This window comes from Rhipicephalus sanguineus, chromosome 6 (genome assembly GCF_013339695.2).
Source record: "Rhipicephalus sanguineus isolate Rsan-2018 chromosome 6, BIME_Rsan_1.4, whole genome shotgun sequence".
NCBI classification, from domain to species: Eukaryota; Metazoa; Arthropoda; class Arachnida; order Ixodida; family Ixodidae; genus Rhipicephalus; species Rhipicephalus sanguineus.
Window position 1 is genome coordinate 95,469,403 of NC_051181.1, and position 26,594 is coordinate 95,495,996.

At 46.2% G+C, this 26,594-nt stretch overlaps 1 protein-coding gene across 1 annotated transcript in view; it reads right to left on the minus strand.

Annotated features, from left to right (window-relative positions):
* Positions 1-3,233: 3,233 nt before the first annotated feature.
* Positions 3,234-26,594, minus strand: part of LOC119397422 (uncharacterized) — a 41,966-nt gene continuing 18,605 nt past the window's right edge. Inside the window, exons 5-8 of the mRNA XM_049416558.1 lie at positions 22,870-22,962; positions 7,063-7,094; positions 6,104-6,235; positions 3,234-5,063 (exon numbers count right to left, since the gene is read on the minus strand). Coding sequence (XP_049272515.1) covers positions 3,732-5,063; positions 6,104-6,235; positions 7,063-7,094; positions 22,870-22,962 — 1,589 coding nt within the window. The 3' untranslated portion in view covers positions 3,234-3,731. The remainder of the gene's footprint in view (positions 5,064-6,103; positions 6,236-7,062; positions 7,095-22,869; positions 22,963-26,594) is intronic.

Below are 26,594 nucleotides of genomic sequence, written 5' to 3' on the forward strand. Positions count from 1 at the left end.
CAGGTTGCAAGTTACGTTACTTTTCTCCCGTGAAGAACACTGCCGAGGAAGTGCATTTTCCTTGTCTTTCATAGTGACCAATAAATTTCGGCATGTGTGGGGTCCGTATACCTTAGAACAACAAGAGCTTAAAGTGCCAGCCTGAATGCAGTCGCTATTCTTATAACCGGTTTGCACGCAGTTACATCGTCGTAACGGTAGAGGAATCGCAGCCATTGTTCTCACAGGAGCCCCGTCGTATAGTCTACGCTGTCCGTTTCGGGTATGGCTTAAGATACGCAGAACCATTAAACGTTTCTTTACACAGTCACTCCCTCTGCATTCCCATTGCTACCACCATACACCACTCTTGAGCCTGGTTTCTTGGAAGTTTGTTGGTATCCGTTTCTGTGCCGACACGTTTGGCGAAGAAAGAATGAGGCGTTTGTCCAATACAATGGAGAGATTTCACAGATGTGCTCGCAAGCCATTTATTTTTTTTCCACGCTCTTTGTTTCAAACTATACTAGGCGTACCGGAAGGCCCTCCCCGACCCCAGCATCGTACACTATCATTGGTTTGCTTGTAGTCGCACGTGCTAAAAGGAGCTTTTTGCGATGACACAGCCTCCAGTTGCACGAACGAAATGTTTAAATGAAAAATAAACAGGAAAGAAATTTTCCTGTATAAAAAATTACTGTTTCACAATACCAAAATAATACATCTTGCCACGAGAGTGCAGTTGACAAGCGAGAGTACATGGAAAAAAATTCACCGGTGATTACGATACTGCGTAATGCGAATTCTAAGCGTAGCTTCGTATTGGGGCAAGGCCAACCATATTTGAAGTTTCGGCTTTCCGCAAGGTATCCACTACGCCATAAATAATAATTTCGTGAAGTAGGACAGCCCCCGCTACGCCATTCGTCTTTCTACTATACGCGATGTACCCGCTGCACATTCGTAAGGTATGTCCACTCTGTTGATGCTGCATGTGGCTGATGGCGATGAAGCACTATGCAGTGGGCGGGCAGCATTAGACCACACACTCATTGGGCAATAAGCGTTGTCTGATGACTGGTTGTTATTTTGCTCTTCTGTCACGCTATATTACGTAGGTTAACGCGATTCCTTGTCCGACATGACAACTGTATAGGGTCTTCTTGCAAATGAGTTTCAAGCACCAGCCTGGCTCATGTGGTAGACTACTGGACTGCCACGCATACGGCCCGGATTAAAATCGCATTCGATCCTGGATATTTTTCTCTAATTTTATTTTTTCATGTCTATCGATTACGCCACCGGCGGCAACGGCGACGGCGACGCCGCTCAACGCAGGAACAGGCACCTATGAGCTGGGCTCTAAAACAGAGCCGAGCGAGATTTACTCGAAGGGTATTTCACCCAAGCACTCTGTACAGACGGCTAGGCAGCGACACTGAACGTGCATCCCCGTTGTATATCACTAGGTTAATCCCGACGCTTCACTAAAGTCTTTCTCAATTATTGGCTACGTCTGTCCAAAAATATTAGTCAGTCTTAGCCGGCCGCGTGTCTCGTTCTTAAATTTTAGTGGATCAGTGGTGAGTAGCGAAGCTCGCCCAAAATGTGTGGGACGCTAGGATTTTGTTGCACGCTGGAAACACATCGAAATTCGTGACGTAACGCTCAAATCAGTGTGCAGAAATGTCAGTGCAGAATTTGGAAATAAAGCTTCAGTCTTCATTTTATCTTCTATAAATGAAACTATGATGCCGAAATTAACAACAAAAGGGTTCTAAAATTTTTATGAATCTAAATTAATTGATCGTTTCACTTTTGTGTCCCTTTAAGAATGAGAAGCGATATGGTTATCCTCTCATGTGGAACAGTTCACGCAAAACCGAGTTCATTATCGGTCTTCCTCCCAGAAGCTGTTGAAACGCACTGGGAAGGTTGCTTCAAGTTTTAGCCTGAACAGGAGAGGCTGGAACTAATTGTCAGCTGTGCTTTGCAGTATCTTCCTGTTTGGAATAGAAAGGCCGTGTAGTATCTATGTGCTTATGATGTTCACACTGTTCCTCATACAGCACCGTACGCTGTCCTCACCTATACCTTAACGTGTATTTCCACAAATACATTCGATACACATGGTCGAAGGAATTTTCAGTTATACCGTCGTCATCGTGTTTTTGCGGCTCCCGTGGCTGGTCTTCTGAAAGAACTGCAAATAGCTGACCAGAAATCAACAGTGGGGCGAGCATCTAAACCATGTTATGTTTCACGCCACTGCATTCGAAGAATTCACGTTGCAGTTAACGTTCTCAAAGGAAGCATCCTTGCTTCTTGATAGCACCTATTCAGCTTATACGGTAGGATATTAGGTAGACAATATACCTGAGGGGCCGAAATAGATTCGTACACGCCGTATAGTCGAAATGTATTCATAGAACCAAACGCAATTGGAGCAGTGGAAGTCTGTTTATTGCTTATAAATATGTACACTGAGGCGCTGATGCGATGAAGACGTCAAGGTCCCACTGGCGTACACCGCTGCCGTGGCTGCGCCGTTGGCGAGAACGCATCCGCTACGTGACACTGTCTGGTTCTAGCTAAGCTGCAAAGTTGCATTGCTATAGCGACGTTTCCGAAATCGCAATGGTGATTGCAGCATTGATTGTTTTGTTGAGTTTGTCACTACCTTCTTTGTCAAAACTATGACTTGGTTCATGAAGTTGCAACGTTTCAGAGTCTTAAATGTTGAACATTGTTGGTCTGTCCATCGCAAAATTCCCTGGAGGCTGAAAATTATTCTTGTTTGGGTTGTAATTTCTGCTGTAATAAGGAGACGCGTACTCGCATTGCGTCTGTGGTGAATGACGTAGGAGCAACAAAGAAGCAACTTATATTACTAGCAGAACTTATATTATTAGCTTCTTCCTGCACGGTGCGGGACATAGTGGATGCGTTCGTCGCCCGCGAGATAATTTGACACTGATCATAGCATATTTGCCGAACGAACTTTGCGGTTGCAAGAAAGCGTTGCAGTTGATTTCTGCATATTGCGATAGCTCGCGTTCCATGAAACGTTCTAGAAATGGCCATAGTTCCTGAAAGAAATACAACAAATTCTTATTAGGCGTGAAGTTTCATCGTTAGTCGCTGGTGGGAGTGTGAGGAGCTTGAGGGGGAAGGGCATTTTGATAGCAGCCTAAAGTTCCATATAGCTCCTGAGGTTCCATGGCACAATGGCACCAGGCGTAAAATGACCAATTTAGGTTTTTACAGAGTCAAAGTGGCAACATTCAAGGGAAGGTGAAGCTACCGTGAAGTCTCGGAGTAATTCGCACCGGCACGTTCTGGTTGGCCCTTAGACGAGCGAGAGTCCAGCGAATTTCGGCATTCGTTGACAATTGCACTGAACCAGGCTCCTGATAAAAACTGCTTGGGCTACGTTTTGGGAACCACGCATAGAAAAAAAGGACGATTTAAACCAAGCATAGGAACAAACCGAAGGAGATTCGCGAGATTGTCCACGATATCATGGTTTCAAGCAAGCGCTTGAAGCAGAACAGTTCTATTTTGCGCCCTGAAGTAGCAACAAGAGCGGCTGTCATTCCCTGGTTATTGATCTTCCCTGACTTCTTCCAGCAGCGATCAAGCCTCGGTTGCCTATAGAACACATTATGTCAATGTGAACGTTCAGCACGATGTGAATGCCCTCTCAATGGGGGCAAGGTGGCGTTTTGTTGGCATCACAGTCACAATGGACGCTAATGGCACGGACAGAAACAAAGGCCTGGCGGTGCCCCTTTTCCCGTTCTGTAATCAACCTCGGACGACTGGTCTAACTTTACAGACAACAGCAGTGGCTTGATGGCATACTCCGGCTCTTTCCTCTCCACCTTGTTTAGCTTGACGGATACCAGGCGAGGCAACCTTGAGAGATCGTTCATCGGTCCGCGCATTCGGCCGAAATAGGACAGAGCGCCGTAGCCGCCGAATGGCTCGCTGGGTTGGAACCTGTAGAAAAGCCGCTTCTTGTCTTGAAGTCCCGGAAAAGCTTCCTTCTTTCCGCGCCAACCACCGTTTGCAGTTTGCCTTCTTGTAGAGGGCAAAGCCTTCGCCAAGCGTACCACATCGTCCGCAGAGGACTTCGACTTTTGGCGCTTCACCTCGGGCTGCGGGGTGGTAGAAGTACCACCTTCGGGAGCTTGCTCCTCTTGGGACCTGCCATCTTCTACCTCACCTCGGAAATCTTCAACACCGGCATCAGGTTCGCGATTGAAGTCATCGTCAAGCCAGCTGGCGGGGTCTACAACGGGTGCCGGCTGTGGCGCCGGCTGCGGTAGAGGAGGGTCGAAGCGCGGTGGGTTCGCCGAAAACGTGTGGAACTGCACCCTGGTGACAGACGGCCTTCCCGAGACGGCACCAATGCTGGTCCACTCCTGGAAGCCTCCTCCATTCTGATGGCGGTCGGCGTCTCCGCTGAACGATGACATCACGTGCTCAGGAACCTCCACCTTTGCGGTCTTGGTCCGAGTCTTGCTCTTTGGTGTCCGGGGCGCCGGTTCCTGGCCGTCCTTTATCTTAGCGAATACCCGCATCTGGGCTCTTCCTCGAGACGAGCGTTCTCGCGTCGTAGCAGCAGTCGTTGTTGTCTGTTTCGTGTGCCTACTGTCGATGTTGGCAAATGGTAGCAGAATCAATGACTCGTGTGTCTTGGGGGATGCTTTGGCTGGCGTCCTCGCAGGAGTCTTGGGCGACGGCGGTTTCGACGATGGCTTACTGTAACGTGAGGTCAAAGAAGAGGAAGGTTTTGTTCGTGCTTCCTTTTCAAGGTAGCGCTTGCTACTGGGCTGCTGCCGAGGCGGTGGCGGCGCCGGCAGCAGCACTTTCGGGGCAGCGGGAAGGGCTCCTTCGGTCGAGGCTGCTTTGGTGCCGTTCTTTTTGTTCCGAAGTAAGTTGAGGTGGTAAAAGCTGGGAGCCTTGCGGCAGTCGAACTTGTACCACCAATCGCACACGAAGTTTCGCTGGTTGAATATTGTGCCGTTGACGCAGAGGAAGCTCGAGTTACGGCCATCTGCTAGGCAGTTATGATAAACCTGAAAGTGAGAAAGACGTCACTATAACATGTGTGAATAAATACGTCAATACGTACACTTCGGAATGTTGGTACAATACAATCGAGAGATTCTTCCTTTGGTCATAAATGACATGATTTGTATGATAAGCTATGAAAAGATAAGTCCATCTGAAGTTCTAAAGCCATTGCATGCGATTGCGGAACTGCAGCAGTGTGCCGTATCAGGGGTTGCGCATCCGTTTTGAAGCTACCCAATAGCTCACGGATGTTATAGGCACTGTTCGTATTGATCTGTTTAGCTATAAGGTCAAATCAACCACTGGATTTATTTAGCTCTACCCGACTTTCAGCGAGACACACAACTACTTCAACACGTTTGAGTAAAACTACGCGTTGGGTTCCGCAGAAGCTACTTTCACTACTCAGCCTCAGGGGCGTAGCCAGAAATCTTTTTTTTGGGGGGGGGGGGGGGGTTCAACCATACTTTATGTATGTTCGTGCGTGCGTTTGTATGTGCGCGTGTACATATACGCAAGCAAAACTGAAAAATTTCGGAGGGGGGGGGGGGGTTGAACCCCCCCTTCTGGCTACGTCCCTGCTCAGCCTAGATTCTTTTCACGGGACTGCAGTGTCTATAAATCCTTGAAATTGCCAGCCTTGGCATCTGTTTCATTCCTGCGTAGATTGACCCAAACCAGTAGATGATTTTAGAAGCTTGACTTTCTAATTGGCATTCCTAATAGCAGTAACAACCTACGAACATATTTACCGAGTTAAAAAAAAAACAGATGGTAGTTCCGCTTAAAAGGGCCACATTAGGGTGTTGATAGGATGTTTACTCTTCCATAAGTGTAACTAACACCCTGGCTCTAGAATATGCAATTTTTTCTAATTTATAATCTTTCTTGTGTCCGTCTTTGCACGCCCTGTCTTTTTAGAAAGAATTATAATCTTTTGTTCGATTTTGATATTTCTGCCGTAACCTATGTGATATGCATGCTGCAACCTTCAATACACCAGTCTACAATATTACTTTTGAAATTCTGTAAGCAGTTTCACCTGGCAGTCCGTCTCTACGTCGGCAAAGTATCCCGGGAACTCTTGATTGCTGCAGCGGAATTCGGTGATGGGTATTTCAGATATGGCAGGTGCTGTGCCGATTGGTCTGATGGTGGGAAGGGCTGATTTCCCCTGCGAAAAAGTATCAGACAATATTAGACTCTCTGCAATTAGAAGCTGTTAGATGAAACACTCAATTGTTTCAACAAACAGCGATGTCCTACGAATAGGATGTCTGAAGAGTTCGCGTGGTGATGTGTCTGCAATCCTGCCTTATGTACGGGCATAGGTAGTCAGCGATTTGAAAGAAACGCTGACAGCGAGTAAAGCATGCATATGAAACATATCCCTGGTTTACATCTTGATAGGGGGCAGGCGAGTACAAGAGGCGCCATAGCTCAGAGCCCCATATGAGTTTGGCCACCTGTAGTTCTGTAGTCTACGCGAAAAGCATCTTACATGAACGTTTTCGCATTAGGCCTTCGTGGGCGTAAGCCTAGCGTCTGGTATCGAACTTCAGACCTTATAGCCAAGGGCAACATCATAGCCGAGCTACCGATATCAGTTTCTTGAAGCATGCGGTGAAAAAAAAAAAAAATCGACCAATGACCATGAAAGTGAGAATCTCACGCAGAAAGTGTGATGAGAACACTTATGACAGCTGATTGATCGAATATGTTCACAGTTAACTATACGGTCTATACCTAGGTAACGGTGCTTCTCAATATTGTTCTGTAAATAATAAACGATGAATTTCCCGACCGCACTGCCCACCCTTAATCTTGGAGGGAATTATGTGATGGCCGTTCATTTTAGGAAGGTGACAATGTTATTTTGTATTGAGGCGAACTCAATGAATTTTATATAGCGCGTTAGGATATTCATCTGAGCCTGATGGGATACCCAGAAATTACAATTACGTTTACAAACGTGTTTCTGGCCTCTACAGGGACGCTTACCTTTCTCTGGCCTGCACAGCAGGTGGAGACACCTGGAAATGATGTGAAAGAATTTGTAAGCTAGGAGAAAGGGAATTCCGGCAACATTTCTTGAAGCAGAAATATCACGCAACTTGACCACACGTTTCAATATGCAATGCAGAAGGGTGCCATTGCGAATGAATGTCCGATTTATAACTTTTATGAGCTCTGGAGCTTCAGTGTTGCCTGCCGAGCTCCAATATGATGAGTCAGAGGTTAAAGTTGCTCTGAAAACTATCGCTGCAAGATAATGGCAGCTTTAAACTTATGGAACCACACGTCAACATAGCAAACTTCAAAATGCCATTCCATGTGAAAAGTCCTCTTTATACCGTCAGGCAACTAACTTGCCCAATAATGGTTAATATGGATAAAATTTTAGCCAATATGCAGATTCTTCTTGCACGTCTATCACGCAGCCATTGAGCTTTGCCGTTGTAGCATGGTTAAAGCCATGTAACTTTTCTGCCCTATGCTTCCTGTCGTAGTTTTGTGAAGATATTGACTTTGTATGAGAATGTATGTAATTAAGGAATGCATGAGCTTCATCACAAATTGTTAAATGATCACATGTCGCGATCAAACCAAATTTCCTCGCAGTTTTAAATAACACGGTATTACATATTCGCAGTTCTTCAGCACGAGCATTAGAGTTTTGCGACGTGTGCGCATATTATTCGAGATATGTGGAAAGACATATCATGACAAGCGACTAAATGCTTCGTTCATGACCGTATTTATGGGCTTAAAATATGAAGGATTGCATGCTCTCTGTGCGCAGCATTTAGAGATAGATAAGATGAATTTCAAAAATGAAAACTAGTAATATTGTTTGAATAAAATTCGGCCATCTTGGTGCTAGCCCCAGTTATCATTAGAACATAATACTGTACTCGCCAGCTACCATTAAAAAGAAATCGGCGTAATGTTACGATTTTGAGAAAGAAACGCGCTGACTTAACGTCGCAACTTTGTCACGCTTAAGTTTACAACTAGCTAGAAGAAAGCCATTAGCGCTCGTCAAGCTAGGCGCCAGTGCTCAAGTTCAGTAGTGGTGATGGTGCGATACCTTTGCAATAATTATTGGTATAGGAGCGATCTGTGCGAAGTAGACATCGAATGCCGAGAAAGACTGCAGAGCTGAAAACTGAAGCGCGAATGAAAAATAGGCGTTCTGAAAACGGAACAATGGTGCTCTAGCCAAACAGTGGTATTTAGCGTCTCTAATGAATCAAACCGAAGCAATCACCTCCCTTTCTGTTGTATTCATAGTAATAAATATACCTATAATGAAATGTTAGCATGCGCCGTCCTTTGCACACACAAGCTTTCGAAGTTTTATGCCACAACATATAAAGCGCCGCATAAGGTCGGGAACACACCGCTTGTGAACGCTCAGTTAAACCTAAAAGTCGCCGGCTTGCTTTACGACTAAGCGGTGTGTTGTTAAAGAAAGAGATAGATTGTACCCCGGAAACACCTGTCAAGGATCTCCGTGTATCTATGCTGTACCGTTCACACACACTAGAGATAAAAGAAAGAACCTCGCATCGGCATCGCTCATCACGTCGAGGATCGCGCAGCACCAACGTGGTTTCGATCGTTCACAAAGCGGTAATCCAGGATTCGGACGGTAACGCCGTCGTCGCTCACCGAAGACGACAAGAAGGATCCATGCAGTCGGCGACAGCTCGCGAGAGCCGCATCATTTTTGCTCTCTCGAAGGGATGGAACTAGCGCGCGCTGTACGTTGGCGGCGCCCCGGGAATCGCCGGCGCGTCTCCTGTCTCGAGCTCGGGATGGACGAAGATGAGAAGAGAGAACACACCGCTGCCAGCGAAGAACTGGTCCACGCGCAAGTCTTTATAGGACGACAGCCTCTCCCGCGGTCCACCCCCTCTCTCGGACTTCATCCTCCTTGCCTCCTTCGTGGAGGCGGAGGGCAACGCGCGGAAGCGTGGCCGGACACTTCCGAGAGACCTCTTACCCCCCTATCTCCCCCCCCCCCTTTCATGGTGGTGGGGGGGGGGGGGGGGACTGACGAGCCACCACGCTGCCGTGTCCCGCGTGACCCGGTGAAAATCGGTTCGTTTGTCGCCCTCTCAAGAACGCCGCGCTTTCGCCCCGCGCACACCTTCTCAGCCTCCGTTTCCTTTCTTTTTGTTTTCTCTTCTTCTCACACTCATTACCGCTTGACCGCTGGGCACCTTCCGCCGAGGCGTTTCATCTCCGTCACTTTCACAGCGATGACGCAGGAGACAAAGATCGAGAGACGACACACACTGCGCCGGCGCACGGAATCGGTCACGCTCGTCAAACCAACCGCGTATACGGTGCAGTCGACGCATTGTAAATGTTCCGATGCCAGATTAGCCGCCTATAGCGTGTCAGTGCGAATTTGCATAAGCGACTTAGAGCAAACGCTAGGCTATAGTGCCGCTATGCATCCGGTATGCAATAACAACTGGGGTAAATTTAGACTTGATGCTTCTGGCGGGTTGCATCCCAGGAATTCTTGATAATGCTTAGTTCTGGAATTGTGAAATAACACTCCCCGTTACAATATAGACGGTTCAAAGGGAGGAGCTTGTGCCAAATGTAGTAGTCAGCGGTGTCACAGAAATCGCTATAGGGCACGCTAGCTAGCAGTCGACTGCGTTGAATTGCAGCGTGAAAGGGTATGACGCTGGGCTAGTTGGTAAAGCATCTTGCGGTGGAAAACCGCACGAAAGATCTGGATTTGGGAAAACATAACAAAAGCCTTGGCTGATAACAGCTGCTCGATTGCACGAGTTGGCTTTTTTTTTGTTCTTCCAATAAACCGCTAATTTGTCAGTGCTCCTATCGTGCTATTCCCAGCCTTCGTCTTTCGTACTATTTTCCACTACACGTACACATTGACGTAGGGATTCCGCTAGCGCTAACCACATCATGAAGAGAGGCGCGAAAAAAGAATGTTTTTGGCTAGTGTTAATAAGTGATTATAATAAACTTGCGCCTTCATAGAAGAACGTGAGATTCTGAACTCAGAAAAAAAATGAATGCATGTGAGGAGTTGTATGCCTGTTCGCTGCGGTTTACTAAAGGCCATATCTTCAACGGTTCAATCGTTTCAGCACTGCGCAGCAAACCCCATCGCGGAGAAACTTTCCTGCGTCGATATCTCCGTTTAGTATTTCAATTAAAATGGGCACCACTTCATGGGGTCGGGAATAGAAGGAACGGCGACTGTCCGAATGTACGACGTCTTGCCTATAGAACAGTAGACCATGTGATTCTGTGCAGTAGTCCTTTTTTCGTGAAACGTTACTGCTACTGATGGTTGTATGCACTCTGCAGGACATGCGAAATGCGACAGTGGCAGTTATTTAAGCCTATGGCAACACGAAATATCTCGAAGAAGATCGCGAGAATTTCATAATATCAACTTTTTTATAGAGGACAGGCTCTGCCATACAGAGCTTCATGTCATACAGGTTGTTTTTTTTTCTCCCAAAAACCCCCAAACCAAGGAATCGCCACCGCTGCAATTCAATCAATTTTTAGCCAAACCGTCAAGGATGTATGAAAAGAAAAATGAACTGAATCCAAGTCCCACAAAAACTTGCCATACTAAGCCTCAACACGCTATAACCATACACAAAGGTAGCACATGATAGTGTGACACAAAGGTAGCACAAGATACCATACACAAAGGTACCATACACATGATACCATACACAGAGGTAGCACATGATAGTGTGACAACTCCATGCATTCAAGGATGCCAAAAAGAACGCTTCATTATTGCGACGCACTCTTGAGTAGCTTACAGAATGTTCGATTTTATTACGCGTGTAATAAGCGTTGCACAACGCAGATGGCTGATTTCAATCACGTTTTTACAAGTGTGTTTTGCTGTACGATATACTAAAATAGGTAACGTTGCACATGTGCTTGAGGGGAAGAAGTCTGTACTTCCTTACAAAATGATGCAAATCGTATAAAATAGGTTACCACTGAGCGATACGTTTTACAAAATTTACCCAGAGCAAATTAAAGTGCGACTAGAAGCATTACAATGCCTTGTACGCATGTTTTGCTAGTCTGCGGCTAGAACTCAGCCTTCAACCGAGCTAATATATGAAATATGAAGACAGTTGAACGAATGTTTTGTGTGTTTGGAAAGTAAAGATTGAAGTGTAGGAACAATTGCTGTTCAAACGACTGTTGCGAATCAGTTATACCTTAGTTGTTTCAAAGCGGCGCGCGAAATAGGAACGTATCTTTTCTGTCCGTGAGGGTTGAATTCAATCAGCAAGGAATTGCATTTATATGAGATGAAGGGAAAATTATGGGGACAACGTGCGTGAAAACTACGCATTGTGCTTCCTAATTAGGTGTTAGTGAAATATTACCTGAGTCCACAGTTCCGTCTTTTTTTTTTGTTTTTAGAGGAGTCGCATAGGAAAGCTGCGCTCACCGTATATACTCGTGTTATGGCCGCACCCATGTAATAGCCGCACCCAGAGCATTGTTAAAGAATCCCCCCCAAAATATATTTAAAAGTTATTCGTGTAATAGCCGCGCCCTTAATATTTTAGAAGGTTAACGGTGTTTACCGCTGTGCGGTGCGAGAATTCCGACGCTTTTTTTTTAATTTATTCGGGGGCAAAAACAAGGATGCCGCGAGAAATTTTTGCGCCACCAGGTAGAAAAAGCACTGTTTTTGTCTAGTGAAGACTTAACGGCTGCCTCCGTGGCGTTGCCATCCACTCAACAAGAACGACGGTACGGCTGAAGCATCCCTTGTGGATGCATGCCACTGGATTTTCGAAGTGTATGGCGGGGTTTCCTTCAGGACGGTGGAGAAAAGCTTCAAGTTCACCGGGAATCTCGAACAAGTTCGATGGAACGGAGGACGACCTCATCTGGAACAGAGGCGAGTTAAAGGACCCGACGAGCAAGGAGGAGGATGATGATGAGGACGAGGAACGACATTCTTTCAACCGTGTGAAAGTGACAAAGTTCGTTTTTCGCTTCTCCCAGTACACTGGAAACATGTACGAAAGAAAAAAAGTATTCTCCTTTTATCCGTGCTATGACTGCACCCGCGATTGTCACCCCAAATCTTGAAAAAAAAAAAAAACCTGCGGGTGTTACACGAGTACATATGGTCTATCACTTCTCGCATTCTGAAGATAAATAAACGCAGCGAGAAAAGACTGTTTTAATGTAAATGAGGTATATGTTGCGTGTAATGAAGGGTGAGAATTTCAACTGCGTGGATTTTGTTAAATGCAACAATTGACTTATAGTAAAAACATCATAGAGGCGTTAAACAAGCCTTATAACAACCTTTTCTATCGTTTTGGGTAGCTGACGCAGCTAATAAAATTAGCGCTGTGTTTGGGCCGACACGAGATAAAAAAATTATTATAGTGTCTAAATTGTGAGCTGCGCAAATAAATGCTGAATTCTCGTTTATTTCTATTTTTTAATTTTATGTGTAACGCGAAGCGAATTGAATGTTTTCCCTGATGTAGTCGGTGGTTGAATGGGATCGGTATAGTTAATATTTAGAAAAAAAAAGAGATATGACTTGTTAGGTGTAACGTGAAGGTAGCGTTTAAATTATGGGGATTAATTACAGCCTTTGCACTACGCTTCTTATCAAGCGCTCGAAAAGAGTCGTACAGCTGTTTTACGTAATGCTTCCGGTGTCCAAGGTAAACAGGCCTGCCATAAATTTCGCTTCTGGTTGAAATAAACAGCTTCTTATATGTGATGCATGTGTGTACAAAGCTTAAAATTTGCACTTGAATAGCAGGCAATGCATATTTCATTCCCTCCTAAGCATCACACGAAGCGTGCACAATTTACTGACGTAGACTTTTCAGCAATGCAGTTTATACTAGTGGGAAAAGAGGCCACGTTTATGAGTGGTGAGTGCACAAACTATTTGTATGAATAATTGCTGGCCGGAAAATTCATGTGTGATTTTATTAGATGTTTTGTTCATTTTTTTTGCTTTTTAAAGCAGTTATTCTTTCTTTCATTGTACAATTATGAAAAAAAAACAATAAAAACGGCCGCGGCAGGCAGAAAGAATATTGTGCGAAAATATTTTATCCAGCGGGAATTCTGACTACTGTTTATTACCAGACAGATGTTTTTTCCCAGTTTATAAAAAAAAAATGTTGCTTTTTTGAAAAATGATGTAGTGCCGAAAAATAGCAGACATTTGATCCACACTTTATGAATACTCAGTGCTACGCTATACAGGGGGATACTTTTACACCCCGAGCGTTGTAGTCCGAGCATATTGACAAAAGGCTTACTTATCTGCGGTTATGAACGCTTTATGACACGGAGTTTTTGAATGGGCAACGCTTGCTACTGTTTCCTTGCACAACAATACGTGCTCTATACCTGCCGTCTTATTGTCCAGTGGTCATGACTGTGCGCTGCTGACTGAGGTGGCAGGCTCGATCTCTATCGCGGCAAGATCATTTGATGACATGAATGCTGGAACTTAGGTAATTGCGTGTAGCTTTGAAGGTCAAGTTAGTCTAATCTAATTCGCGGAGTAGCAGCGGAGCTGTTTAAAGCGGGAGTAATGTGTCTGCTGAATCCGATAACTATCATCATCATGAACCGGCAGGAGCGTTCTTCTTGCAGCACGGTAAGCGTTTCAGAGAAGTTCCTGAGCGCGGTAGGCGTTCCCAAAACTATAGTAAAACCTTAGCAAAACCATCGAATAACAGAAAATACATCTCCGCTGTGCCTTTAGCCTTGCAACAGCGACGCAATGCAAAGCGAGCCGCGGATCTTTTCCCCTTTAGGAACACCTGATGTCGTCATCGCGGTTTCTGAACCTAAATTTGAACATTCGGTGAATTCTCTCGTATAGAAGCTGAACGCACGTTTTCGTTTAAATTCGCCCAGGTGGTCTTTCCATTGGCGGTAATGTTTCCAACTGCGATCTTCTGTCTCAGGTCCTTGAGGAAATGGAGGGCCTAGTACAACACCTTCTGGTCATGCACATCTCGCTCCTACTATTCTGCCGCCCTTATAGTGCATGGCGAGTGCAGAAGAAGCATCATTATTTGCAACAAGGTAAAATATTTGAAGTCGATAAAAGTAAAAGAAAATGTTGTCGGTTCACGAATAAATGAAACGACAATCACGTGAGAGAGCCGATGGCCAGAACAAACAGTTTGCACGGACGGTGGCCGAAACGCCGTCGACCTCATGAACTGTCTCGACTCTCCTTTCTTCTGCCCTCCGAAGAACCAGTTTTCTCGCGCGTGCTACGCTGCGTGCTGCGTCGACAGCTGTCGAGCAGCGGCTGTCAACGGGGACACGCTGATGGATTGATTAATTAAGGCCGACTCATCGAAGGCGAACGCGCACACGACCCTTTCACTGCGGCGGTGTTGCGCGCTGTTGGTTCGGAAGTGAGATGACAACGAAGTTCATTCGTTGCGTGAGATGTCGCTGGGATGCCCTTTCGTTCCTGACAAGTACAGCGCGGCGCGTTGGTGAAGCGTCGATAGCGCGCGCTTCGTTCGACCCCCATAACCTTGCTGCAGTGAATAATTTGCCGGACCAATGCTCGACGCGCCTCAGGCGAGCAATTGATACATTCGGAAGACAATGGCCTCGGTGACCACTTGCACACACTTCCTGCAAAGGGCAATGGTGAAATTTTTGTGATTTTCATTTTTTATTGGAACCATTAAAGGGTGGAATAAGTTGTCTGAAATGCAAGTGTGCTGTAAAAATGAAGAATTGTGCATGTCACTGCTGTAACCCCCCTGCTGTAACGACTTCGGGCAATGCGGGGTAATCCTTGAATAGAGAATAAAAAATAAAGAAATGAGTGGAGAGAGCATTGTTTTCGCTCCCTTCAGTCCTTTTGTACATCAGTTGTTTTTCCGCTGCCCTAACAACCTACCGCCGCTGTACTTATTCCCCTACTGCCAACACTAGTTAATTTGGGCTTGCATTGGGTTATGTTCGCTAAAGGCTATCCTTTATTATACCAGTGACATTGTTTCCTGTTTGCACTGATCAATTAAGTTATCCATTTTTAAAGCATATAGCTTTGTCTTGGAACAAGCTGTGGTTCTATAAGGCCGTATAAACATTTCCGTGAGCCCACACAGAGTGCTTCCTGAGGCAGCGTTTAGCAATAATTTACAAGTCGTTATTTGTGGGCGTTATGCCGCAGTACGTGGTGCAGCATTACCATTAAAGGGTACCATTACCACTAAAGCATTACCATTAAAGCATTACCATTAAAGTGTGATCCGTGGCAGTATGCGGCACTGGCCCTTCCGGGTAGTACTCTCCTGGCTGCAATGCCTAATAAGGAGGTTAACCGGTGCTTGAGCGTCACTTCACCCCAGGACTAGTTATTTGTGTAGCTCCGTTGGGCGGAACTTGGCAGCACCGCAGAATAACAGTCAGTGATCGTACTATTCTCTCGAGGCAGATATAAACATTCGAAACGTTGTTGACACGCTACGCTTGTGGTCGTGGACGCTTAACGGGGTTCTGAAATAACTTCCGAAGCTTATTCCCTACTAAACGCGATAGGAGGCCAATGAAGACCCTAACCATCTGTTCTGTGTTTCGGGGGCGATAAACACCATGCTGCACACAACACCTGCAAAACTATACCATATTCTCGGCTCGAACATGAACGATTGCACCACTGCAAGCACAACACTCTGAGGCACACACTTCTTCGCACGCCTCCTCATAGTACGCGTGCAAACACTTAGGCGAGCCAGTGCACGCGTATTCAAGCGTGCAAACGCGCGTACGCAGCCATCAGCGAATCAGATGACGCGGCCTACTCCGTCACCTGAAATTTCGACACTCGCAGTGGCGAGGGATTCGCGGGTGCCTCGCAACACAATGCCTACCCTCTCGGCGTAGTACATTGCCAGCGTTTGCCGTTCATCCCGATTACGCAACGGAGGCCTCTTGACGCCAATGCCCGCATTGTCCTCAGAGGGCTACTCTTTGTCGCTGCTCGAGCAGCAGTCGACCGTGGCGGTAGCCTTATTCGGGCAACAATTACCCGACCCCGCCGACCACCCCCCGCGCTCTTTTGTTGGGCGCGTGTTCGCATAGCCGAGGTGGCGCGGTCAGATGGTCCGCAGCTGCGTTGCGTAAGAGGCGAGAACGCACTCTCGCCCGAACGTTCTCTTCCTCCTTCTCTGAGTATGCGGTGGTCCGCAATCGCTGAGTGAGTCCTCACGCCTTGCCTTACGAATATCCGTGGCAGTTTAATCTTCCAGAATTTAATACAACGTTCGATCATTTTATCTGTAATTTTCCTGGTCGCGCCGGTCGCGTTTCGATAGGCGTGAAACGCAAAAACGCCCGTGTACTTAGATTTAGGTTGACGTTACAGGTGGTCAAATGAATGAATAGATGAGTAAATAAATAAATAGTATGTAAATAAATAAAATAAAGAAATAAATATCCAAGATGCTTCACTGCCAATTATTTATTTGGCATGAAAGTGTTGTTTATTTTAAAAAAGTCCAGTTTCTAAAAGAAACCGAGGAAGGCACCTAATCTGCGACGGAACCAACACTCGCGCAGCGGCAGCGTTCATGCGTCCGTTAGTTCAGGGGCGTAGCCAAGAGGAGGGGGCGTTCAAACACCCCCCTCCCCCTAAAATTTTCAATTTTGCATGTGTATATATAGACGCACTCATACAAACGCACGCATGAGTTTACATAAAGTATGGTTGAGACCCCCCCCCCCCCCCGCCGAAAAAGTTTCTAGCTACGCCCTTCCTTAGTTCATATGGTTTCTTTGCTTGCGGCTAAACGTAAGATACCGTTTTTGATGCATAAGCATTGCAGGTGTGTGCTTCCCGTGCGAAACAGCGTGTGTTTCGTCCATAACGCAACACAGTGTGTGCCGTTCCCCGAGATGGTGCAATACTGAATGGCAAGGAGCCTGGGAACTGGTGTGCCACGAGCGATTTCATTTATAATCAGTACTTTATCGCTGGAAGAAACTTTGTCACACAGTTGGCTCAAAAAGAAAGCGGGACCGTACAGTCGGCGCATCAACTAACGTCACTATGGGGGAGAACGAAATGAACAACCTCCCCCAACGATCTTGAGAGAGCAATGAATAGCTATGTGGTTTGCTGGCGTACCGTTTGTTCTCACGAGCTACCAGCACCTGCTCTACTGTATTGACGTGAAAGGTAGCCAGGCCAGTGCAGTAGTATTCGGAATGACCATAGACTGTCGCGCCGCCAAGCGGAATTCAGGAGCGTCCTCTCGAGAAGGGTTAGTAGACGATAAAATTGCAGCACTAGGCAGTCTCTCCCTTGTTCGGCTGTGCTAACCTCAGTGTTAACGCATTGGCAAGGAAGGAACACTACGACTTTGCATGTTCCCTGCATCACTGAACAAACCCGGCCCTCTGTGACATGAGAAATCTGATTCGTTCTTGCGTGACGCGAAGCTTTCGTGAAAATACGTGGCAACTCGCGCTTTCAATGCTAGCCCACAGCGTACGCATACTATCAGCTTCGCGAGGCTTTCTGTAGCCACGTAGGTTAGTTAAATGTTATCGTCTGACATATTCAGTTGAATCTCAGCATGAATCTCATAACACTACGCGGGAGGTCGCACGGGCTCGCGATGTGCTCTTGTAAAACTCAGCGATCTCAAGTTGTCGATACATCAAAATAGGCCCTCTATCCTTTGTCAGCAAAGCGCTGTTACTAATCGTGCGAGCGACGTTTCAATCATTCGAGGACGCGTCTGCTCCACGCCTTTCGTGGAGCGAACGCTTTCCACACCGTCCTTCGCCAGTGTGTTGGTGTTGGTTTCATAGCCAGCGTTGCGCCTTTTGTTTTTATACGTTTGTTGATAGGTGGCAGCACACTGCAAGCGATCTGCTCGTTGACCGATCCGAGAGGACAATGTTCTTCGCGCCCAGACGTCTCTCTAATTGTAAACGTGGTGACGCGGAGTGGTCGCAGTCGTTCGGCGGAGGAATTTCTTCGGATTGCTTTCAGCAGTGATGTTGAAAGAAACCATCTTGACGACGAGGATTTTTCACTGGACATTGAAGACTGTGAAAGCATCGATAGTGACAGCTGTGGCAGCGACGATGAACGATCAGCTGAACTCACGAGGAGCGAGTTTCACTTCACGCCCCCTGTTCGTTAATGTTCTTTCACGCTCGTAAGTCACTTTGATTGTATTTAACGTATAATATCCTTGAGCGAGATCAGAATAAAAGCATAGTTCCTCTTATGTATTGCATGTATCACAATTATTGTGGATATTATGGAGCGCCGCATCGCCAACACGCTCGAGCTCGACCAGCGAAGCGAAATGGTTAGAGCGATGGAACGTGCAGTCACGGCCACAATCTACGCCTCTCGGCTAACTTCTTCGACGTTGCGAAAAGCATACGTGTGCATTCTTTTCGATATTCATGTTTGGATCGGGATGATCGAATCTGCAACGTGCGAGTGAAGTGAATTGCACACGGCTAGAGTCTCAGCATGGCTGTGACACAAGCGCTATTGAATGGGATGTTAAATGCTCGTGTTCCGTTGAAGACGTAATACCGCATTCCCGACTGCGCAAGTGATGACGACGGCGTATTATGTTTGCAAACCATAACCACGTTAAACGTGCGGTCCTGTGCTGCAGCGATGACGCTACTCGCTGGCGGCCTACTACTGCGGCAAATCCGTCAGGCAGGCTCGGTACGTACTACCTCGGTGTGCCGTTCAGCTCATACGTCAATTTTAGTTCAAGCAGTTTTATGTAGCACGCACAGGATTTCGCAAAGCATCGTTATGCACGGTAACGGAGCTGAAATATAACCTTTCACACCGCAGCAAATAATTAGGTGGGGGGTACTTTGCACTTTCCAGGGTTTGGGAAAGTATTTTAGTCTCATATAAAATTCAGCGCGGCTCATGACTTCATCCGGTGAAAGTGGCACGGGCCGTACGTCCGCACGTCCTATCTGTTCCTATGCTAACAAACGGGTTGACCCTCCTCCTGGCGCCATCTTGAAAAGCACGGCGCGCCACCTATAGTTCGTGGGCATTGCGAATAGCGGCAGTAATAAGGCTGAGAGTAAAACGTAAGTGCTAACAAATCAAAGCGACTAGATGTGCGTACTCTGAAGAGCTATAGGCGAGTTTCATTCAGTGTAAACCTGCACAATCATAAACAGTGTTATTTTATGGCTTCGTCTATTTGGCAACCTCCCGGATATTCATAGAAACACCTTGACAGTCTTGAGTATACAAACACCCAGTTAACTTAGTGGCCATGGCTTGGATCTGGTGAAGGTGTAATCGAGGTCGTTGGTTCAATCCAGGAGGCGTGCGCCGCATTTCGACGGCTAGTAAACGCAGTGACAATTTTGTGCAATGCACACTGATGAACCACAGGAGTTGAAATCTTTTTTTTTTATTTATTTCGGGATTGCCCATTTCTGCGTGCCTCGCTATAGTCAGGTCGTGGTCTTGGCACGTGAAACGTTACACTCTTTTCTCTGGACCTGTCTGTTCAGTTTCTGTTTCGTTTTCGAATTCTTTATGCAAGCATCTGTCACCTTGACTTCTTCAGCATGTAAAGGTTAGCGGGCGAGTTAGCCGTTCGCATTATTTGGCGTTTCCTGTGTTTCATTTTTGTACGCTACGTTTATAAAGTGCTGACCCACAGGTGTTGTTGAAGGCATACGCGCGCCATCCATTTCCTTGGTGAAACGGCTACACAAAACGAATAATGAGTTAACAAAACCGCGCGAAAACCGAAATACACGTAGTAAAAAAAAAAGAACGCACATAAACGAAGCAACTCGGAATTACAAACGAGTGCAAATCGGGCTGCAGAGCAGATTAAGTAACTCCAGCGGTGCCTCGGCGAATTGGAAGGGTGCGGACACGAGAGTGAACTTTTCAGCCGGGAACTTCGGAAACCGGAAAAAGAAGGCCACTTAGGCTCGTTTCCTTTTTCGTCTCTCTAAAATGGCGCCATCGTGAGCCGCGGTTGTAACGCTTTTCAACGCGCAGTCACGCGAGAAGCTAGCCGCCCACGTGCCGACGTTTCGCGTTCACGACGTCTACAATCTTCAGGCGGACGGTAGCGAAGAAAGCGACAGGAAGTCACACGGAAACAAGGCACCGAGCACGACCTGCGGAACTTGCGCTTTTCCCGCGGAGATATTATAAACACCGCTGCTGCTGCCTGCTAAGGAAGGACCCTTCATGGCCGAATTCGAAGGGACTATTCAGCCATGTATTTCAATGATGAAGTTGCGTAACACAATACTTCTTCTGTGAAAGGACTTTGACTAGCTGGCTGGTGCGCAGTGTTCTAATGCTGGGCTCTGCCGCTGCTGTATTGGCTGTATTGCCACACTTATACATCTGACTGAAATAACGTAACCGACCACGATTATTGCCTGAAAAAGTAATTCACCAAAATTAAATGTTACTGTCCGAAATATAATAGAAAATTACTGAAATGTGATCCATAATTTTTGCGTTACTTACCTGACAGCATTTTTCAACATTGTAAATATACAAGATTTAGAAGAGCTGGCCTGCCGATGTACTACATTCCTTACAAGACTTCGCAATCTATCAAAATTTTTGCCAATCATCTTCTCTTGTTTTTCTGAAACGTCAGCAGCAATGTTGAAAGCTCACTGGAGGTGCACGCTGGATGGAAGGGAGGTGTCGTAACAAATATATTGTCACATGCCGTTCCGGGCTTTGCAATTACAATAGTGTGGCGACAGCTGTTACCGCACTTAGACTTCTTAGAACCTACCGAGATAGGCTTTAAACTTTCCATCAACCCACAGTATCAGGCAGGGCGATATCTTGTGATGAGTATGCACATGTCGTATTTCCGTCGCAACGCATAGTATCTAAGTACACACCTAGTATCTAGTATCTAAATACTAGCAGAACATAGGCTGCGTTCACTTCTCGTTCGTCAGCAGCCGTGCCTCTACACGTCGCTCTAGTTGGGCTAGTTCTTTTGATTGATCATGCGAGGCAAAAACTCGCCTCAACAAAGCTTGTCTGTCGCACGCTCGTGCTAACGCGGGCGACCCCGTGACAACCCATATGAATACAAACATATTGTGAGCAAATTCGTGCGTTCATTGGCGCGATGGTCGCCTGTTGGTTCTATACGAAGCAGTGCTTTGCGTTGTTACGACTGGGATGCTTGAAGAAGGTATTCTATAGTAGGTTACAACCTAATAATAAGTGTGAGTTCCACCCACAGCATTCACTGTCCCAGCCAGATAGAATTTATATATATACCCTATCCAATCGCATTTGCTCATTTCCGTGACGCAAGGCACCTTGCACGTATTTCAGCTAGCTGATTTTACAATACAGACACGTGTTCGTGTCGCTGGTTTTCGGTGGAAAACTAGAACTTCCTGCCAAGTTTCAGCAGATTTCGACATCACAGATCAGCCAAACGTCACATTTTATTCATGGACCTGTTATTCTTAATAAGCGTAATATTTACGTTACCAGCGAAAACGTACACATTGTTGGAACGGAAGACGCCTAGCACGACCCCGTTGCACTGATGAACGGCAGGTGGATCGCAGTGCTCGGGTCGCAGCTTGCATGTATTGTTAGGTTATAACCGACTATAGTTAGGATCAATGATAAGAGGATGTGGCCATCGCTCTCAAACCATGGGTGTTACGGCTCGTTTAGTCGCCCGACATCCAGCTTCGTAATGACACATATGTAATAGAGAACTGAGTCTTCTTTGTTCGAACATGGGGGACTGAGAGTCTGCTTATGGCAAGACAGTCGTACTAGTTTATCTCTCGCAAAACGTAAGGCCTCAAAGTTGATTACCTTTTACGGGGAACAAATGTGACACCCCCCCCCCCCCCACACACGCGCACGCACGCACACACACACACACACACACACACACACACACACACACACACACACACACACACACACACACACACACACACACACACACACACACACACACACACACACACACACACACACACACACACACACACACACACACACGCAGAGAGAGAGGGAAAAAAAGATGCCAATGTACTGCGCTGCCAACATGACCTGCAGTAAGGATCGAGCAAATGTTAGTGCACTGGTAACCTGTTCACATACTAACCAAAGTAGTTATTCATTTGTGCGAGAAGGCGACGGTTCTACAGTCTCAACCTAGTCTTTGTTTTCTTGTTGCGCTACAGCGCAGAGAAACTGAACCTTAACACGTCCCAATAACCCCAGCGGCTCGCAATTGACCTGCGCGCTCCCTTTATGGCGGCGGTCAGCGAAAAAAAAAAAAAAAAAACACTGCGCGGCCGAATGGAATACGTAAGGCACGCCGTACGGCACGAGGCGAGTAAAAAACGTATTTCTCTTGTTACATCATTGCGGAAGTTTCAATTACAATCGTGTTTTCGCTGGTGTCAGAGGCACATCACGTGCGGGTTCTCTCTCACGTGAGCGGATACGCGCGAAGGACGCAGCGAACGACCGGCTTGTAGGCACATCTTTCTTCTCACGAGTCCTGGCAAATGCAGAGACCGCGCGAGTCGTAAAAGAAGCACGCGTTCATCGGGACTTTTCACACGCTTCTCCTGCACTTCCTACTTTCCGGAGAGGCGCGCGGAAACTCGAACAGACATTACAGTCCATTACGGAAAGGGCTTAGCTGGCCTCACGAACCTCCGCTCGCGTCTCGCCTTTCTTTTGTGTTGTACCTGCCTGGCACTGCGGTTGCTGCTGCTGCTCTCGCTGCTTAGAGGGAGCAGATTCTATGCGAGCAGGTGAAGGAGGAGGTGATAAGCTGTCATCTGTTTACAAGAATGAACAGCCGGGCGAAAGTGTACAAAAAGTAAAAAAAAAGTCTTATGATGCACGAGAGGAATACACATAAGATAGAGAAGCGAGCATCGCTCCGAACGGTAAACGGTCGGGTATGCGTGCCCCGCGCGATGGAGAACGCATGAGCGAACAGCGAATTCACGAAGGTTGCGCAACGGAAAGCGAATAAAATAGAAACGCCGAAGGAAAAAAAAAAGATACGAAAGAAACGGGGAAAACGAAAGCGTACTTGAAGAGCCATTGTTTGGCGCTGCTAATGGTATTACGCAAGCGAGGTGCGAATCCGGAGCGTGGAATGTGCGCGCGTGCCGAGTGTCGAAGCGTTAAAAAATAAGAGAAGAGTAAAGAAAGGAAGTTCCACTTTTAAACGCCGTGCACATACTGTGTGTATTTCAATTTCGGTCAGCATAGAAGGATCTCTGTTTTGGCTGTTAAAAACGCATTTCCGCGTCCGACTATATAAGAGGACGAATCGAAAGACGTCGCTGCGAATAGAAACCAGCTCGCGCAAGAACAGATGCGTTTTTTGCCATTTCTCCTGTTATGTGTGCGTGGAGAGGGGGGTGAGGTGTCAAGGTGGATTAATTATGCATTGAATGAGGTACACATGAGAAAAATCTGTCGATACCGCGATCCGATTTCGGAGGTTTGCATAATGCTCATTACATCGGTATACTACATGTCTAGAGCAAAATGCAGCCCCTAGTTAGCGCTGCGAAGGTATACGTGGCACCGCGGGCAAAGGAGACGTCCCCCCCCCCCTTCCCGGACAAATTCGGGAGTAATGGGGAAGTCCAATCTTGCCCCCACACCAGCACCAGGACATATTGTCTCTCTATATTCATGTTTAGGTTACTCAAATCTAAGTGAAAGCATAACATAACTTCCATTCGAGGCATAAGAAGGCATGACTACGTTTTTTTTTGCGTGCATGCGACCTACCCATGGTAAAACTGCTTTAGGCGCAAACAACGCATACACCACGAGAGAAGACGATGGGACAGAGCGCCTAAAGCAGTTCTCTTGTCGTGTTTGTGTTTCTGCGCCTAAAACAGCTGTAACATGGAAAGATGTCAAGTCGCCCATTAAAAAGTTGTGTTAAGCACGTGACCTACCCGTTGGGTTTCTATTTCCAAGCGCCTGCACATGCGTCATTATATTTCAACAGCAAGGTAACCTGCAGATATTCGACGCTTTCCTCGCGAAGGTGTCTGCTATATTGCCGGTTCAGAGAGCTTCGCACTTGTGGTGCCAAGCATGAAGGAACAGCGTAACTGGGCGGCGTTCTTTGTTTCCGTTTACCTTTCTCTTTCTTTCTTTCTCCCTCTTTTTTCAATATCTTTTCTTCTCTTTTTACTTCTATTTCTTTCTCTAACTATTTCTCACTCGCTCTATATATCTTTCTTTTTGTCTTTCTGCCCTATCTTTCTCTCTCTCTCTTTATCTCTTTCTATTTCTCGCTTCCTCTTTCTATCTCTCTCTTTATTTGTTTCTCTCTCTCTTTCTGTCCTCCTTCACTTTCTTTATCTCATTTCTCCGGTTCTTTCAATGATATACTTTGCTCTCTCCACTCCTTCTTTCTTTCCTCCTCATCATCACATCTCCCATCCTCCCCCTTACTTCCCTTTCCAACCCCCTTGCTATACTATACAATGTAGTGTCATTTCCTGCTAGCGTGCCTGTATAGCCGAGTGGTTACGGTGCTCGCCTTCGGATCGTGGGTATGCGGGTTCGAATCCCGCCTCGTGAAGAAATTTTTTCGCCAATAATTTCTCTCTTATCTCTTTCTCTTTCTCTCTCTCTTTATTTCTTTCTCTCTTTCTTTCTGTACTTGTTCTCTCACCCATCACAGTTGTGAGAATCAGTTATCAGTGTTCTGCGAACGAAGTAGAAGATGAAGAAGAGGACGAAAGTAGCGCGTGCTGGTTCATGATGATGATAATTTTTTTTTCGAAACAGATGGCAACCGACGGCTAGCAACAAACAGCTCCTATGTTAAAACAGTATTTAAGGCATTAGTAGACCATGATTTTCGCAATACCAAAAGCACCCCTCTTGCCGCAAGAATACGCTTGGTTGGCGAGAACGTGGCGATGCCACATTGAGGTTCCCGCACTAACTCACCGTGGCATCCTAGATTTTGGTACCATTTTGGGATCAGTAGAATCGACAGAGAAAAAAAATCACAGCATATCCACGGAGTGAATGATGATGAGTGGGCGAAGCTGCGGAGGTTCATCGGTAAACCGTGAATCTTCCGTGAATTCTGCCCAGTACATCATCACCGACGTGAGATCGGGCGCATTTATACTAAAGGCTCGATGAGCTATGACGACTTGCAGCTCACTTTAATTTTACATGTACGCTGTGAATTTTCATTGTTTAGAAAAACCATTGCTTTAGAAAACATCTGGCGTCTTTCGTTAAGCAGCTGGCGTCTTTTCGTTTTGCTTTAGTAACATCTGGCGTTCTTTCGTTTTGCTTTTAGAAAACATCTGGCGTCTTTCGTTGGCTTATTTAATCAATCAACGGCGTTTTGAACAATATTTTATTGTTTAATCACGCAAAGGAGAAATCTCACCAGGCACTACCTTGGAGGTAAACAAAGGCTGCTAATGGGAATGAGAGACAGAAGAAGTCGGCTTTTAGCTAACACTTACACTTCTACTTCTCCTAACGTTTCCTACTGGAACATGCCAATGGCTGCTAATGGGGAATGAGAGACAGAAGAATTCGGCTTTTAGTTAACGCGCACGCTGCGAATTTTTTATTGTTCAACAACGCACAGGAAAAATCTCCCACCGGCACCACCTTGGAGGTCAAAGCGTAAGACTTGTTACGGAATACGACTACTACTACTACTACTACTACTACTACTACTACTACTACTACTACTACTACTACGACGACGACGACGACTACGAGGGACGAACGGGTGCCGCCTTAAGGAGCTTCGCCCCTAAAAGACGATGGCTTTCGCATTCAAGTCGTCTCTAGCGAATGAAAAGGACCGTACGTATGACTTTTTTTGGAAGCCGGAAAGATGGTTGAGGTTCGAGTTTTCGATTAATTTGCCCCCGCATTGAAATATGTACAGCCTTCTGTTCAGCTCATGTTGTGGAGTGACCGCCCCTTGAAAGCGCTGCTCGCTAGTTTTAAATCTAGACGAAAAGAATTTTCTTCCATGCTGACGGAAAGTTTTTGTCAGCAGGGAAGATTTCTGTCTGAAATGTGCGCGCAGATTTTCTTTGTAGTTTCACGCTGCAAACACACAGATGTCAGTTTTAGCTTTCTTGAACCCAACTGTATTTTGCGGAATTTCGTGTAATTCATCAACAAAGACAAGTTGTTTCTTTTCCATCTGTTGCTACTCTATTACTAGGCTCCTTGTATTCAGAAATGTTTCATAAAATTGGGAAAATAATTTATTCTCGCTTTGTATTCGACTATGGGAAAAGGGAAGGGTGCAACACAAAGTGTAATAAGCCTGCTGATAAGTGTAAGTTGCAGGGCTCAATTGTACGCATGCACCTTTCTGTCCTAAATGAACGTTCACAGCCTTCAATCCAGGCTTCGGTTAATTAAAAATTCCAAGAGTGCC